We start from the raw sequence: 14,688 nt of genomic DNA, 5'->3' as shown, positions 1-14,688 counted from the left end.
CACAACACACCACCCCACTACACATACATATATCGCATTAGAGAGCCATTAGCGTAATCGTAATCGTAATCGTAATCGTAATCGTATTTTAAAATGTGTCTATAGCGGAAAAAACTCTAGAAACCTAAGCGAGTGTGTAATTTTTTTTTTTCCACTATATATACATATATATATCTATACTATATACAAGAAAGAAAAGAAAACAAAACCGTATTGTGATTTATAGCGTTAATTATTTGATGGCAAGAGGAAAGCTCTCGTTGGAAAAACACGAAACGAAACGAAACGAAAAGAAATGTAACTCGAAATGAATGGCAAATTATATCAATTAGTGCAAATTTTAAGCAAATTTATTATCGATGGCAAGGCGGCGGGACCTTGTCCCCCCAGCCCCCTACCATATCATAGAACCTTATCAATTAAAACGCAACGTATCGAACAGCAAAAAAACAAAAAACCAACTACAAAACTTCAAAAGTTCATTTTAAACAGCGAGTTAAAACAAAAATTAAGAGCAAAGTGAAAACTATACAATTTTAAAGCAAAAAATAAAAAAGAAAGAAGAAAAGAAAAGAAAAATTTAAATTTAAATTAAATTAAAAATAGAAATATAATCATTAAATGCCTGTAGTTAGTTCCAAGTAAAAAAAAAGGATAAAGATATGTAAAACAGAAACAGAAACAAAAAAAAAAAACAATTTCTAAGCCAAAATTTATCAAATTTTTAGACTTAAAAAAAACAAGAGTAAATTAAACAAGAAAACAAAAAACGAAGAGAAAAAGTGTTAAGCAAAGGAGGAAGGAGAATAGCTGAATTTGACCTTTGACCCGGTCAAGCTTAGCCAAAATAAAACACACACAGACACACCCACACACACACACACACATATCGTTGAAACATCCAATGTTACCATATCCATATCCATATATATCCACAGTATGAACACTGAGAAAAAATGCCCTACAATGCCCCTTAGAAAGTCAGTATCATTTTGGGAGGGAACAAAATAGAAGAAATTGTATAAAAAATATGAAACACATGTATTTATAAACTAAACTCGAAAGTCCATGGATTTTTGGCGGGGAAACTTTCTAAATGAAGGCAGCTTTTTTTCTCTGAGTGTCTAAACAAATAAGCATGTACATATACCAGAGAAGATTGAGCGGAAATGAGACCTACTGGAATTCCATGGCACATACCTTTCAATTGGAATGAAGGAGAGGGCAAGCCAAGTACTGAAGGTGGAAGTGCCACTGCCCTTGGGGATACATCTTTTCGCATTCTCATACGCGAGTGATGCCCAATGCTGCTACCCAGTTCATTGCCCCACCCCGCCACGCCCCCCTAAATATATTATGTAAAGGATACTCCAGACTTGACCGGGTATCGGATACGCAGCGCCAGCATCAATGTGAAAACTTAGAAATTTTTTTGTCTAGCCCATAAGAAAGTAAATGAAATTTAATATTAAATCAATTATGTATAAAAAAAAAAGAAAACAAAAGAAAAATCAAACGAAATATATATGTATATCGAATATAGAGCATATATATAGATGTGTATGTCAACGCTTAAATAAAGTTAGTAACTAAGATTAGCGAGAACATATTTTTTTGTTTGCTTGTTTTTTTTATGTCAGCATAGCGGATTAAGCCTACTTATAAAGAAAAATATACATACATACATATATGCAAACAATTTTAAAAGTAACATTTAAAAAGCTTAGACACAATTTGTAAAACATTTGAGCGATCTACATACCAAAAAAAAACATAAAACAAAAAACAAAAAATAAAAATAGTAAAATCGATAAGTGAATGTGAAGCGAAACTTTTGAACACGAAATGCTGCCTTATGATTCCTTGTTGGGTTCTTAAAAACATTAAGCCAATACTGTAATTAATTTTTTTTTTAAATATACACACATATACATACATACATGCATACATAAGTACATACATATTTATATAGAGTAATACAGAAAATGCTTTAAATGTTTTTTTTTTTATTTATTGAATCTTTATTTATATTCACTCGAATCTACGCTATTCTTTCCTTGAGAGCTGAGCAGAGAGCTTTTTCCTCGAAAACAACTGAAAACTGAAAAAAATAAATTAAATTTTTGGATAAATTATCAAACGATTCAATTAAGCGTTCAATTAAATAGCAGTTAAACGAGAAACGAAAAACGAGAATAAATCCAAGAAAACAAAATCCTATTAAGCCAAGTATTCGTACATTATATTTGTAACAATTACGAAAGGGAAAATGTGAACTGCATGGAAAACGATAACTAAGAACGAAGTGCGTATAAAGGAAAAGCATGCAAGCAGAAAAAAGGAAACAACAAAAACAAAAAACGAAAACGATAATTCAATTAAATCTTAAGTCAAAAAAGAACTCAAACTAGTTGAAATGAAAAAACCATAAAAAAAAACGAAATAAAATAATTCAAAATGCTACCAAAAAAAAAAATTCTTTTATTTGGTGGATCCTTGGAGACTGTAAAGTACATAAATGGTAAAAATGTATTAAAACATGATTGAATATTTAAATCTTCGCATATTTTTTTGTTTTATCTTTTTCATATTTTTCTTTGTTATGTCGTTAGGACTTTTTTCCACGATATTAAACCCCATTTTATTATTAATTTGTTGCAAGGGAATACCTGTAATTTTTAGATGAAGCCATGCTTTCACTCAACTGAAACTTAATTTTAAAAAATCAAACCAAATTTTTTAAATCCTTAATTGAAAAGGAGAAAACCAAACCCACAGCTAAAAAATACCAAGACGCAAAAATACTCAAGTGCCTAACAACGGACAAAACAGCAACTACAGGGCGAACAAACAGAGTAGAGCAAAGAGAGGCAAGATAGAAGGGAAAACAAGTCTTTTAATTTCTGGTTGCAGCCATTTTGAAATTTCGAATAAAAATAATGCAGGAGTGAGAGTGAGAACGCAGGCCAGAGAGCGCAGTCGCAGCTGCACAAACAGAGCTCTCTGCGCTCTCTCTCTCTCGCTCGCTCGCTCGATCCCCTCGGCTGGCTGCGCATGAGCCTAACCACACGCTCTCCCTTAGCAACAATTGACTCGAAAGAGCGAGAGTGCGTTGTAAGCCTTCATGGTATGTTAAAAAAACGGGTGAGCTGAACCATGCATGCGCTGTATTTGGCTGAGTATTTTACCCGCTTTCCATACCTTTTTGTTTCTCAGCAACATAAGATCTCTAGCCCCATGCTGCCAATGCATCTCAAAATTCGCGAATGTAGGATAATATACGAGAAGAATTTACAAACAGTATTATCTTACGCGGTTTAGCTCAAGTTGTTCGCTTGTTTAAGTAGAGGGGCTTAAGTGGGCAAAGCTCGTTTTTCATTGCTATTTTCGGTATATTTTGAAAATGAGTGGTATAAATGAGGTATGTTTCGGTATATTTCTGAGGGTCAGACGGTATCCGCGGCCACACTGCTGCTCTGTCGTGCTCATACATGCAACGAAAAACTGAGTTGGGAGAGCGTAATTTGAAATGAGCAATTTATCGTTTTCATTTATCGATAAATCCGCGGTCCAATGTTATCAAATTTCCAATTTTTTTGAACCGAGCGGTTGCTGAGCGCGTCGTCGTCAAGTCAAAAAAGGTTCAAAAGTTGATAACGGGTTGTTGAGCCGGACAAAGACCACGAATAATAGTATATTTCACATTGCCTGCAGTTTAAATTTTTTTGGGTGACAGCAAACGAGAAAGAAGGAAAGAGAGAAATAGTTAGTGCATGTTTGTTCAAAAAAAAGGAGTGAAAAAGAAACGACAACCATAACAACAAACACGCAAATCGAGTGTGTCCCAAAAGCAGCAAAAACAACAATATGGCAGGCCCGATCTGGCCATAGCCCATACGGTGTTTCCTTCCAAAAGTAATATCAAACCACAGAAAAAAAGCCGAAAGGAAAACCCTAAGGAAAAACAGCAAATACTTCGCGAGTGTGTGCGTCGTGTATCGGTGTGTGCGTCTCTCTCTGTGTGTGCGTGCGTGTAATCGTCGGGAGAGAGCGCGGAAAGGAGCGTCTCGTGTCCGTTGAAGAATTTGAATTTCGTTTCCCTTCTGTTCCTGCTGCAAAAATATTTGCCACTATTCCTGGTTTTTTTGTTAATATTTTTTTTTTGCGTGGAAATGTCGTCGTCGCTGTTGTCGTCGTTGACGTCTCTGCCACCGTCGGCGTTGTCGGGAGCGCGACTCTTTTCAAATGTTCTGCCCGCCTGGCTCCTAAATACATAGAAAGAGGAGACGCAGGGAGGGGAAAAAGGTGCAACATTAACTAACGAGATTTGAAAGAGAAACAACAATAAATAAAGTGCAACAACAGAAGCAACAAAACGAACTGCAACACACAAAGCAAAAACACACACACAAACACACTTAAAAAGAATCGGGCAAAGAAACAGCAACTGGAAGGAATACTAATACTGGAAAACTGGATTACAATGCATTTGCAGCGCAGCAGACAGCGCAGTCGCGCATTCACTTGGATTAACAAAATGTTCGCTCTGCCGCTGCTGACGCTGACGCTGATGCTGGCGTTTGCAAATTTGCCGAGCAGCGTCCAAGGAACGGGTAAGTGGGGTACGAAAGAAGGAAAATAAGTACACGAAAAAGAGGCGAACGGTTAGGAAACGATCATACATACAACATAGGTGGGAGGGGTGGAGTTTCTGCTGGTTGGGGCTACTAGATATTTTTGAGGGACAAATTTGAAAAATTCCTTTTACTTGAGAAATCCATTCAAATAGAAATTCCTCATGTTTCGCGCATTCCTCTTATTTCCCCTTCCTTTGTGCTGCTTCAAACACCTCATTCCACCTTTTCCTCATTCTTTTATGCTGTTTTCGTGTTTCCTTTTCGTTTGTATGTTCTTCGGGGTTCCCTTTTCCTGGCTGGTTCGCTTTTCGCTTTGTCTGTCTTCGGACAGGTGGTCGGTCGTTCGTTCGCTCGTTCGTTCGTTGCTGCAGGCTCTCGTTCGCTACCGTTCTCTCCCGCTCCCAATGCTGCTAATGCTTGCTCTCTCAGCTGCAGCCCATGCCAGCCGCCTGCTCTCTTTTCTTTCCTTCCCCCCTCTCTCTTTGCTGGCTGCGCATGATCTGTTCTGTTCGTTTGCAGGCTCGTCTCTCTCGCTCTCTCTCTCTCCGATTTTGTATGCGCTGTGCACACCTTTACAGATCATTTATGCCGTCGGCAAATCAGTATTTGCTTAGTATTTTGATGCTTTTTTTTTGTTTTGTTGGTATGTATTTATTTTGAGTAGACATTTCCTCTACAGCAGATGAAGAAACATGAACTGTCCACGTACTTTTATTTGTCCATCAAACACTTCCATTTCCACTCGCTATAAAAGAAGAGCCAGCCAGCCCTATTTGCATATGGAAACACTCCATAAACAGGGCTTGGCCTGGCTCTGGCTCTTGTCTAATCATTATGTAAACACCATACATAAGTACATACGTTCATACATTTGTATGCATGCATGTGTGTGTGTGTGTAGGTGTACGGATAGCCGCAGTAAATGTCAAACTTTCCAGGAATTACAATTTTTAAGTGGAATTTTCACTGATTTGTGGGTAAATAACACATAAATAAAATAATACAAATAATAATTCCAAAGAATTTCTTTGGATTAAATCGACTTGTGAACGTATGAAAAAAATACTACCTTAAATAATCATTAAAAATCCTTGCTCAAAATCCATTTTCTTGAAAGTTTTTTTTCGGTCTGCGGATCATCAATCATGAGGTCTCTATCCCAGCAATTAAATAATCATTTCCAACAAAAAATAAAACCATGTACCTTTTCTCGGTGGCAGATCATTGAACCATTTGGTGGCAGCATTTCCTCAGCTCAGATTTCCGCCTCTCAAACAATTTTCTCCTGTTTCTTGACGAAAAAAAAAACCATTTGCATTTTCCCTAAAAGATACGAGATACAAGATACGAGGCATGGGATCAATCAATGGGCAATTTGTCCAGATTTTAGCTCCTCCTCCGCGGCTTTTTCAAGTTTATTCAACTTTTAAGATTGGAAAACAGTTGTTGGCTGTTTTTTTTTTTGTTGTTTTGCCTTTGAGTGCATTTTTTGTGCAGGTTCGGGATAAGTAACGGTTTCCACGAGGGAACCAAAGAACCAACCACCGCATTCGATTTCATCAGAGAACAGAAAACGACAGCTGTGCTGCGCTGCTGCTGCTGCCGCTGCTCCTGGAGCCAAAAATGGAAGCAGCGGCGGCGGCGGCAGCGGCGGCAGGAGAGTCGGGAGCAACCCCTGGGTATTCGGCTCTCGCTGGGGTACCGTTCCTGTTCCTGGCGGCATATTGCACAGGCGCGTCCTTTTTGCTGTTTGCTCAAAGATCGAATTACGATAAGCCAGAAAGAGACAGAGATAGCGGGCAAAAGAGAGACAGCGACAGCGACGGAGAGGTAGAGAGACGGGAATGGGAATGGGGAGGGGAAGGGGGAGAACCAGATGGATGGGCTCCTACCTAGAGCCCCGAACCGCAAACAAGTTCTCGATCTCTCTCGATCTCTCTCGCTCTCTCTCGCTCTCGCTCTCTCTCGTTCTATTCTCCAGATACTTTTGTATCTTTTTGCCTGTTTTCTTTTCAATGTCGTTCGACATGCACTCTCTCGCTCTTCGTGTTGGGTTCTTTTAGCTATTTCCTGTATCCTGCCTGGCCGCCTGCCTGCCTGCCTGGAAGAACACCCTAAAATGGTTCTTGACTTTTGTAAGTCACGCACACAGAACCGTCCTTAATTAGCCCCTGCCCATGCACTCCCTGCACTCGATCTCCACTCCAAGGAATTACTAGACGTCTGTATGTGTATCCTTCATACAGCAGACTATCCGTGTGGCTTGCGGATCGTTAATTGTGCATTTTATGATCGAGAATCGGAGTGGATCATCGCCCCGAGAGGTAAATGGAAATAAAATGAAAGCCTGGCTGGGAAATGGGAAATCAAATGGAAACCAAAATATCCCCTTAGAGAGCGTTGCAACCGTAGAGAAAAACGAATGAAGGGCGAAACCTCCGTCTCCTGGCAATGTGAAAGTGTCTCCAAAAAAAAAGGGAGGAGGCTGGGATCCTCTCATGGCGGCGTCTCAATTAATTTGAGACATCCACTTATCGACCATTTACTGTCACATTTTCATAATTAATCGATCCAGCCATCGATCCAGCCAGCCGTTTGGTAACTTTCTCATCGGTAACCCGAGAAGAGACTTAATTAAAAAATTACCAAAAAAATGCAGCAAAAACAGCAAAAAAAAATTCACTTAAAGGCGATGCTAATTTCTCAAGTGTTAAATCTGCTGTTACCCGCTGCTACTGCTGCTGCCCTTTCCCTTGCCGCAAACTGTTGCAAGCAAAACCTGTAAATTGATAAAGCCCAAAAGAAACAACAAAAAAATCAGAGAGCAGCAGGAGAATTTTATTTTGTTGCTGGTCACTTGATATAGTCCCTGCCCCTGGCCCTGCCCCTGCCCCGGGACCTGCCCCTGCCTGTGGCTGAAGAGCAGTTCCGTTTGGACAAGCCAGACTCCGACGCCGACTCCGTCTTCGACTCCTGCCCCCCGAGTCTTGCCTCAGGTTTTGGATCAGGTAGAATTTCGCCTTGCCCTGTTTTGTTTTTTTTTTTTTGGCAAGTCTCTCCGGAAATCCAAAGAAAAAGTTAACAGAAAAGATCGAAGCAGATCTTATAGATCATTCTGATATGTTTTCCCAAAGAAAGAGAAAGAGAGAGAGAGAGAGGGAGAAAGAGAGGCCGTGCATTGCATAAACATGAAATCTTGTATTTGTATTTTTTCCCAGCGATCTCCTCCCAGGCCACAGATACAGATACAGATACAGATAGATCTCTGCCTCTTCGCTTTGACAACTTTCCAAGTTTTTTTGTTGTCTTGGGAAAATGCCTGTTGCCACAAATGGTTGTGCCACTGCTGCTGCCCCAACTAATTATGAAAACAGTCGTCAAAGGATGGATCGATCTAATGGATTCGATGGGATCCAAATCTCATATTTTTGGGTGGTTTTTAATGATGGACCTGCCCTCTCTCTCCCTCCCTCTCTCTCGGGCTATGGATTCTGGCCAGTTTAATGAGTTTTCTTTATGGCCAGGGCGCAGCACACACACACACATGCACAGATACACAATCCATAGCCACAGCCACGAGATACATACAAAGACAGAGATACTGAAGAGACGCACTGACCGAACAAGTTTTTTTTTCTCTTCTTCTTTTCTCCTCCTCCTCCTTCTGAATGGCTGAAAAACCTTCTTCTTGGGTTTGTTTCTTGGTCTCCGCTTTGTGTGTCTTATTCTTGAGCATTGAATCAGTAGAAGGAGAAGGAGAAGCACAAGAAGACGCAGAAGAAGGAGGAGGAAACACTTCATGGCATGGCATGGCATGGCCTGGCCTGGGACGGGTCCAAAAAGGCTGACAACCTCAAGCAAAACGAAAGAGAGAGAACTCACAGAGAGAGAGAGAGAGAGAGGGAGAGAGCGAGAACGAGAACAAATGAGAAAGAAACGAAGCAACGGATCCGATCCGATCCGACCAGACCAACAGCAATTTTTATAGATATTACCCCCAAAGTGTCGTCTTGTCGTGTCTCTCTTTCTTTTTCCCTCTCTTTCTGTTGCTTCTTGGCCAGGGCCAGGCTTAGACTTCGACTGGGGACTGAGGCTGGCCCCCTCTTCATGCCCTGCACGCGAGATTCGGTTCGGTTTTGGGGCCCACATGCGATCCATTTCGTTTCTCTTATACAACAAATGCGACCATGGCTCTCTCTCTTCGGAGACAGTGCACTTTTTTGGCATAGGAAAAGCCTACTCCTTCCTCTCTCCATCTCTTGTGTCCATCAGGGGACTTGGAATAGACAATCATCATTATATACACTCGAGCGGATCGACGACAATCGTTGATTTCGTTCGTATCTCGAGCTGAAACTGAAAAGTGCTTCGCATCTGTATCTTTGGGCTGGTCTTCTGGTCTTCTGGACTTGTGCGTGTCTCGGATAATCATCTGTTGGCGCTGAGAGCAGTACACGGCAGAGGCAATAGATTTGAGGCTAAAGTGGTGCGATGCATAGATACTTTGGTCGTAGATTATAAAATAGAGAGCTAAAATGTATCTAAAGATGGTCTACACATCATAACGATACACTGTTTGACTTCAAATGAGCATAAAATGTACTAAAGATACATTCGAAATGGTATGAATACATTAAAGATATGAAGAAACTGCTAAAGATACAAAACGTTGAGTACAGGTGTGACCAATGGGCATTTACAGATATCTTTGGGCCTTAGGAATGCAATTACAATGTTAAAGATGTATTGGAAATAGCGTAGATACTTTTCTATACGACTAGATATACTTAAGATATTTTTGAAATGTTAAAGATGTACTGCAAAAAGCGTAGGTACATTTCCATGCCACTAGATATCTTTAAGATACTCTTGCAATGTTAAAGATACACTGCAAATAGAGTGGATACATTTATATGCTACTAGATATCTGAAAGATACACTTGCTATGTTACGTAGATACATTTCTAAGCTAATAGATATCTGAAAGATACACTTTCAATGTTAAGGATATACTGCAAAAAGCGTAGATACATTTATGTGCTACTAGATAACTTAAAGATACACTTGCAATGTTACAGATACACTGCCAGTAGCGTAGATACATTTATATGCCACTAGATATCGTAAAGATACAATTGCAATGTTAAAGATACACTGCCAGTAGCGTAGATACATTTATATGCCACTAGATATATTTAAGATACTCTTACAATGTTAAAGATACACTGCAAATAGAGTGGATATATTAATATGCCACTAGATATTTGAAAGATACACTGCAATGTTAAAGGTACACTGCAAATAGCGTAGATACATTTCTAAGCTACTAGATATCTTTAAGATATCCTGCAAATAGAGTGGATACATTTATATGCCACTAGATATCTTGAAGATACACTATTAATGTTAAAGATACACTGCAAATAGCGAAGATACGTTTCTAAGCTACTAGATTAAGTGGATACATTTATATGCCACTAGATATCTTTAAGATACTCCTGCAATGTTTCAATGTACATTTCTAAGCTACTAGATATCTTCAAGATACACTTTTCGTTGGCTTCAACCATTAAAGATACATTTCAAATGGCATAAACATCCAGAAGACACATGCAGCAGCCTCTGCAGCTGCCACTTCAGAATGTATCTCGAATGACAAGTATCTGCGCAGCTAATTAATGCTTCCACACGGTCATTAGCATCTTCCGAGTTCACAGTTGGAGTTGAAGCGATCACTTAGCATCGAATGACATCCAAATGTATCTGTCAGATGCAGCAACCTGTCGGACATTTGCATAGGGCCATTCCCAGTCGATGGGTTTATTGGCTGAAGCGCCACCACCAAAGGAGTATCTGTATCTTTGGCTCCTCTCTCTTTTTGTGTGACAAATTAGCAGCCCCCTCCCTCCCCCCCCAGTCCGTCTCATCCCTACCCACAAAAGCCGAACCGATAAGTAAATATGAATCCAAGTTGTGTTTTTTTTTTAGCTTTGGCTAAACATTCACACGCTGTCGAATGTCTGCCGGAAGTGTTAAATGCTTCAGTTTATTTAAACTACACAATAAGCCAGAAAGACGGAGAGAGAGAGACAGAGAGCGAGAGAGAGGGAGAGAGATACATCCATATAATATCACTCATATGCCCATTATTTTTATGGATTTTCAACTTGAAGAGAGAGAGAGAGACGGGCAACCCTTTTAATAAGGCCGTCGTCGTGGTCGTGTAACACCAACTGTATCTGTATCTGTGTCTGTTGGTTCGTGTAAAAGTATCTGAAAGTGTGCGTGTGCGCCTGCGTAGCGTTTGGCGCGCATTTTGATCCAGCCTCGACCTCTTGAACTCTCTCAAATAAAGGGAGGGATGGATGGTCTCTATGTTTCCCACGTTTCCTGAAATACTTCCTTTTACTCGCTCGCTCTCTCTCTCTCTCTCTCTCTGGGGCAGTGTATCTGCATCTCTTTCCTGCGTTGTGCGTGTGTGAGGGCGGATTTTGTCAAAGTGTCGCATATGTTTTCAAGTGCACTTCAATTACCCAAAAAAAAAGAACAGAACAGAGCATGGAATACTTACAACTGCAGATGCGCTTCTCTTCCGTTTAGGGGCTGTTTACCCAATGCCCTGCCCCAGCCCCTCCTCCCCCTCCCACTATCTCCCTCCCCGCTTATCATTCGCTCAATTACATCGTAGGGTAGGTCATACTCCATGTCGTCGTTTTCATAATATTATCTTTCATTTGGTTGGTCACATTATGCTAATCATTCGCGGGAACAGATGGGAATCAAGTGGATGGCTGGAGGGGTCCGGGGAGGCGGGGAGCACTCTCTCAACTGTAAGATCTTTGAGGTTATGCCCCATACTCTATCATCGTTTTTCCATGCACTTCTAAACAATGGCAAAAATATACTCAACGGCTAAGCCACACTGGAAGAAGGGGACTATCTTTCAATCACTTGTCAATGGGTAATGTTTATTTTTTCGCTGATTGAACCATGAGAGCCATGATTGATTGTGGCTTCAAGTGTTTTGTGTGTCATTCGATATTGGTATTATCTTTTGGCGGGTGGCGGGGGGAGGGGGTACTGAAATATGATAATATCCGCATCTCATCCACAATTTGCGACGCAAAAAGCTTTCTATGCTGCTGCACTGATAAGAGCGAAACAGACTCTGAGACTGAAGATCGAACGATCGTTCGGTGGCAGGGGCAGGGGCAGGGGCAGGGCAGTGGGGGCGACTTGAATGAAACGTTCAATAAAAATAAATACTTTTGTGTGCAATGGCGAATAGAAAATAGGTAGAAACATGGAGAATGGAATGGAGGAGACGAAGAAGAGACTGCAAGAGATGGGGAGAGGCATGCAGAGGCGTTGTAACAACAGCAGGGGCAGGGGCAGGGGCAAGGGCAGTGGCAGTGGCAACAAAATGCTGAAAGATTGTAAAGTGTTAATGAAAAAGTAGCCGAGATCTCGCTGGAGAGAGAGGCCCCAAAGAGAAGACCACGGCTATGGGGAGCAGCGGCGGGGTGTGGCGGACAGGCGGGGGGGGGGAGGGGCAAGTCGTAAAACGTATAAACGAGTGTGGGAACCAATGACTGCTCTCTCTCTCTCTCTCTATCTGGCTCTCTTCTTGGATCTTTTTGGGTTATGTGGCATGGAATTTTGCCTTTGCTTTTGCGGTTGCTTCTTCTCGTGCCGCCTCGCTCCCCCCCCCCACCATGTGCTGCAGCGGCCTCGTCTATTGTTGGTCTGGTCGAAGACCCATCGAAACGTCTTGCGTCTACGGCTTTTTGATAGATTAATAGGCCACACAACAAACACACACACGCACACAGTCGGAATTGTCGTCGGTGATAGCAAAAGACTCCCCCCATCCCCCTCTATCTATCCAAAACAAACCCCAAACCCCAGACCCCACCAATTCATTCGTAGAATTGGTTCATGCCTTTTTAAGGGGGAGGAAGTTTGTGGTTTTTGTGGTCTACAGAATTGTTGTTGCAACATGTGTAGATTTGGGGGCATCTGTTGCAATGGTATTAGGTTTTCCGATCCACAATTAAGGCAACAATCAATCATGGCTCTCTGGGATCTATCCGCAAAGACAGCATATCCGCAGATTGATAACTGATCGAAAGACACTCCCCTTCTTCCAGTGTGGCTTAGCCGTTGAGTATATTTTCGACATTTCAGCGATAATATTGATTGGAAGTGCAGGGAAGGGGCATTTTATGATCAGTCAGAGATGAAGAAAAGCCTTCAAGTGATCCTTGAATACAGGAGAGTTGAGAGAGTGCTCCTCGTTCTATAAAGCCACCCATTTGATGGAAATTGATTTGCATTTCATGGCGAAATACTGCTCGCACAGAAATCATGAATGGACTTCTTCTAATTCGAGTTGGGGCTGCGCTTTGCGGGGGGGGGGGGCCAAAGCAGGAGGAGGAACCGCCGATAAGGGATTTGCCTTTGGCTTCCATTCGTCGTGGATGGGGGGGAACGGCGCCCGGGGGCTCCGACGATAAGACCGAAAGAGCTTCTGGTTTCATTCATGACCCACACACACCCCATCCCCCCCCCCTCCACCCCCCTGCCAGTGGGGTTATATTTATTTACATTAATCGAAGATTTGTTCGCCTCCATCCTTGGGTTTTTGGTTGCCCTTTTTTGATATTTATTTTATTTTATTCTTACAGTCTTTCGTTGTATTTTTGCAGATATCTATATCTATATAATATATAGTTTTTTTTTTTGTTTGCTTTTGCTTTTTTGCTTTTGCTTTTGTTTTTGTTGCCTTTGAGAAAAGCGTGAGAAATTTTTGGCCGTGGTTTTGTTTTAGTTTTTTTTTTGTTTTTTGCCATTTTGTTGCTTCGTTGTGGTTTCTTTGTTGTTGTTGTTGCTTTTAGTTGTCGCAGCTGTTTTTTTTTTATTATGCTGATAGCGTTTTGCTGCTGCTGCTGCTGTTTTTTTTTATACATAATTTCTTGAGAGAAAAATTCAAATTCGATAAGCGCCACCGCCGCTTGGGAGCGTTTAAACATTCACAGTATTGTCTGGCCCCCGGAGACAGGACTGTTTTTTTTTTGTTTAGTTGAACATTTAAACCGGTTATCGATAAACGATAAACGATTACCAAAGGATACCCAGGTGCCAAGAGGGCCAGAAATGCAACGAATCCAAAGAATGCCTTCGAAATTTCGTTTTGTGGGTGAGCTGCAACTCAAGTGCTAAGCCACGCTGGAAGAGAGAATGGTATCCCAGAGATACAGATGCCGCCACTCCATGCCCGATCGCACAGAAGGGTGACAGAAACCCCAAGAGGTGTGGCCCACCCACCCATTGGCTACCTCTGTGGCGGCTTTACTTAATTAATTTCCACCCGCGAAAAACCGAGAGAGAGAGAAAGGGGGGTGGAGAGAGGTGGAGAATACTGAACGCTTCATCGACAGAGCGTGAAAAGATTTTGTGTTTGGTTTTTTTCCGTTTTGTTTTTTATTGCGTGTGATTTACCGGCACTTGTAAAAAATCTACATTGTATGGGGGAGGGGAGGGGGGGTGCTAGTTGTTGGTATTTACGCGCCGTTTAAACAGATGCCTGCACATGAAAATTGGCGGCTCTTCGGCTCCAAGCAGACAGACAAATGAGCTGTTAATTGCTTGAGTCGGTCTAAGCCCGGTTAAGACCCAATTAAAAATGCCTAACGATATGTGTAATGGATGGTTGGAGCGGGCATTGGATTTCGGAGTTGGATTTCGGATTGTGCATCTCTCTCGCAGTCACGACATTCGATGAAAACAGGCGTGACTGCGACTGTGACTTGGCGAATCTCTCGCCGGGCAGATTGTGATTTCGATCGTTGAAACGAAGCAAAGACACACCGAAAGAGAGCGAGCGAGCGAGCGGGATGGGTAGGTGCTAAGCCACAGTGGAAGAGAACCGCACCGCACCGCACCCATCATCGACTGACTGACTTTGACTTTTATTTGCTTTTCTCTCTCTTTTGCATTTGTTTATTGTTTTTTTTTTTTTTACATTAATTGAGGTCAATTAGTTTACACA

The 14,688-nt window shown here is 41.5% G+C and overlaps 1 protein-coding gene across 1 annotated transcript in view; it reads left to right on the top strand.

The window, feature by feature from the left end:
- The first annotated feature begins 3,620 nt into the window (after window positions 1-3,620).
- LOC6598467 (neurogenic locus Notch protein) overlaps window positions 3,621-14,688 on the top strand; it is a 39,758-nt gene continuing 28,690 nt past the window's right edge. The window contains exon 1 of the mRNA XM_002023659.2: window positions 3,621-4,613. Coding sequence (XP_002023695.2) covers window positions 4,484-4,613 — 130 coding nt within the window. The 5' untranslated portion in view covers window positions 3,621-4,483. The remainder of the gene's footprint in view (window positions 4,614-14,688) is intronic.

This window comes from Drosophila persimilis, unplaced genomic scaffold, assembly GCF_003286085.1.
Source record: "Drosophila persimilis strain 14011-0111.01,24,50 unplaced genomic scaffold, DperRS2 tig00000579-arrow-pilon, whole genome shotgun sequence".
NCBI lineage: Eukaryota > Metazoa > Arthropoda > Insecta > Diptera > Drosophilidae > Drosophila > Drosophila persimilis.
This window is presented reverse-complemented; position numbering and strand designations above follow the sequence as displayed.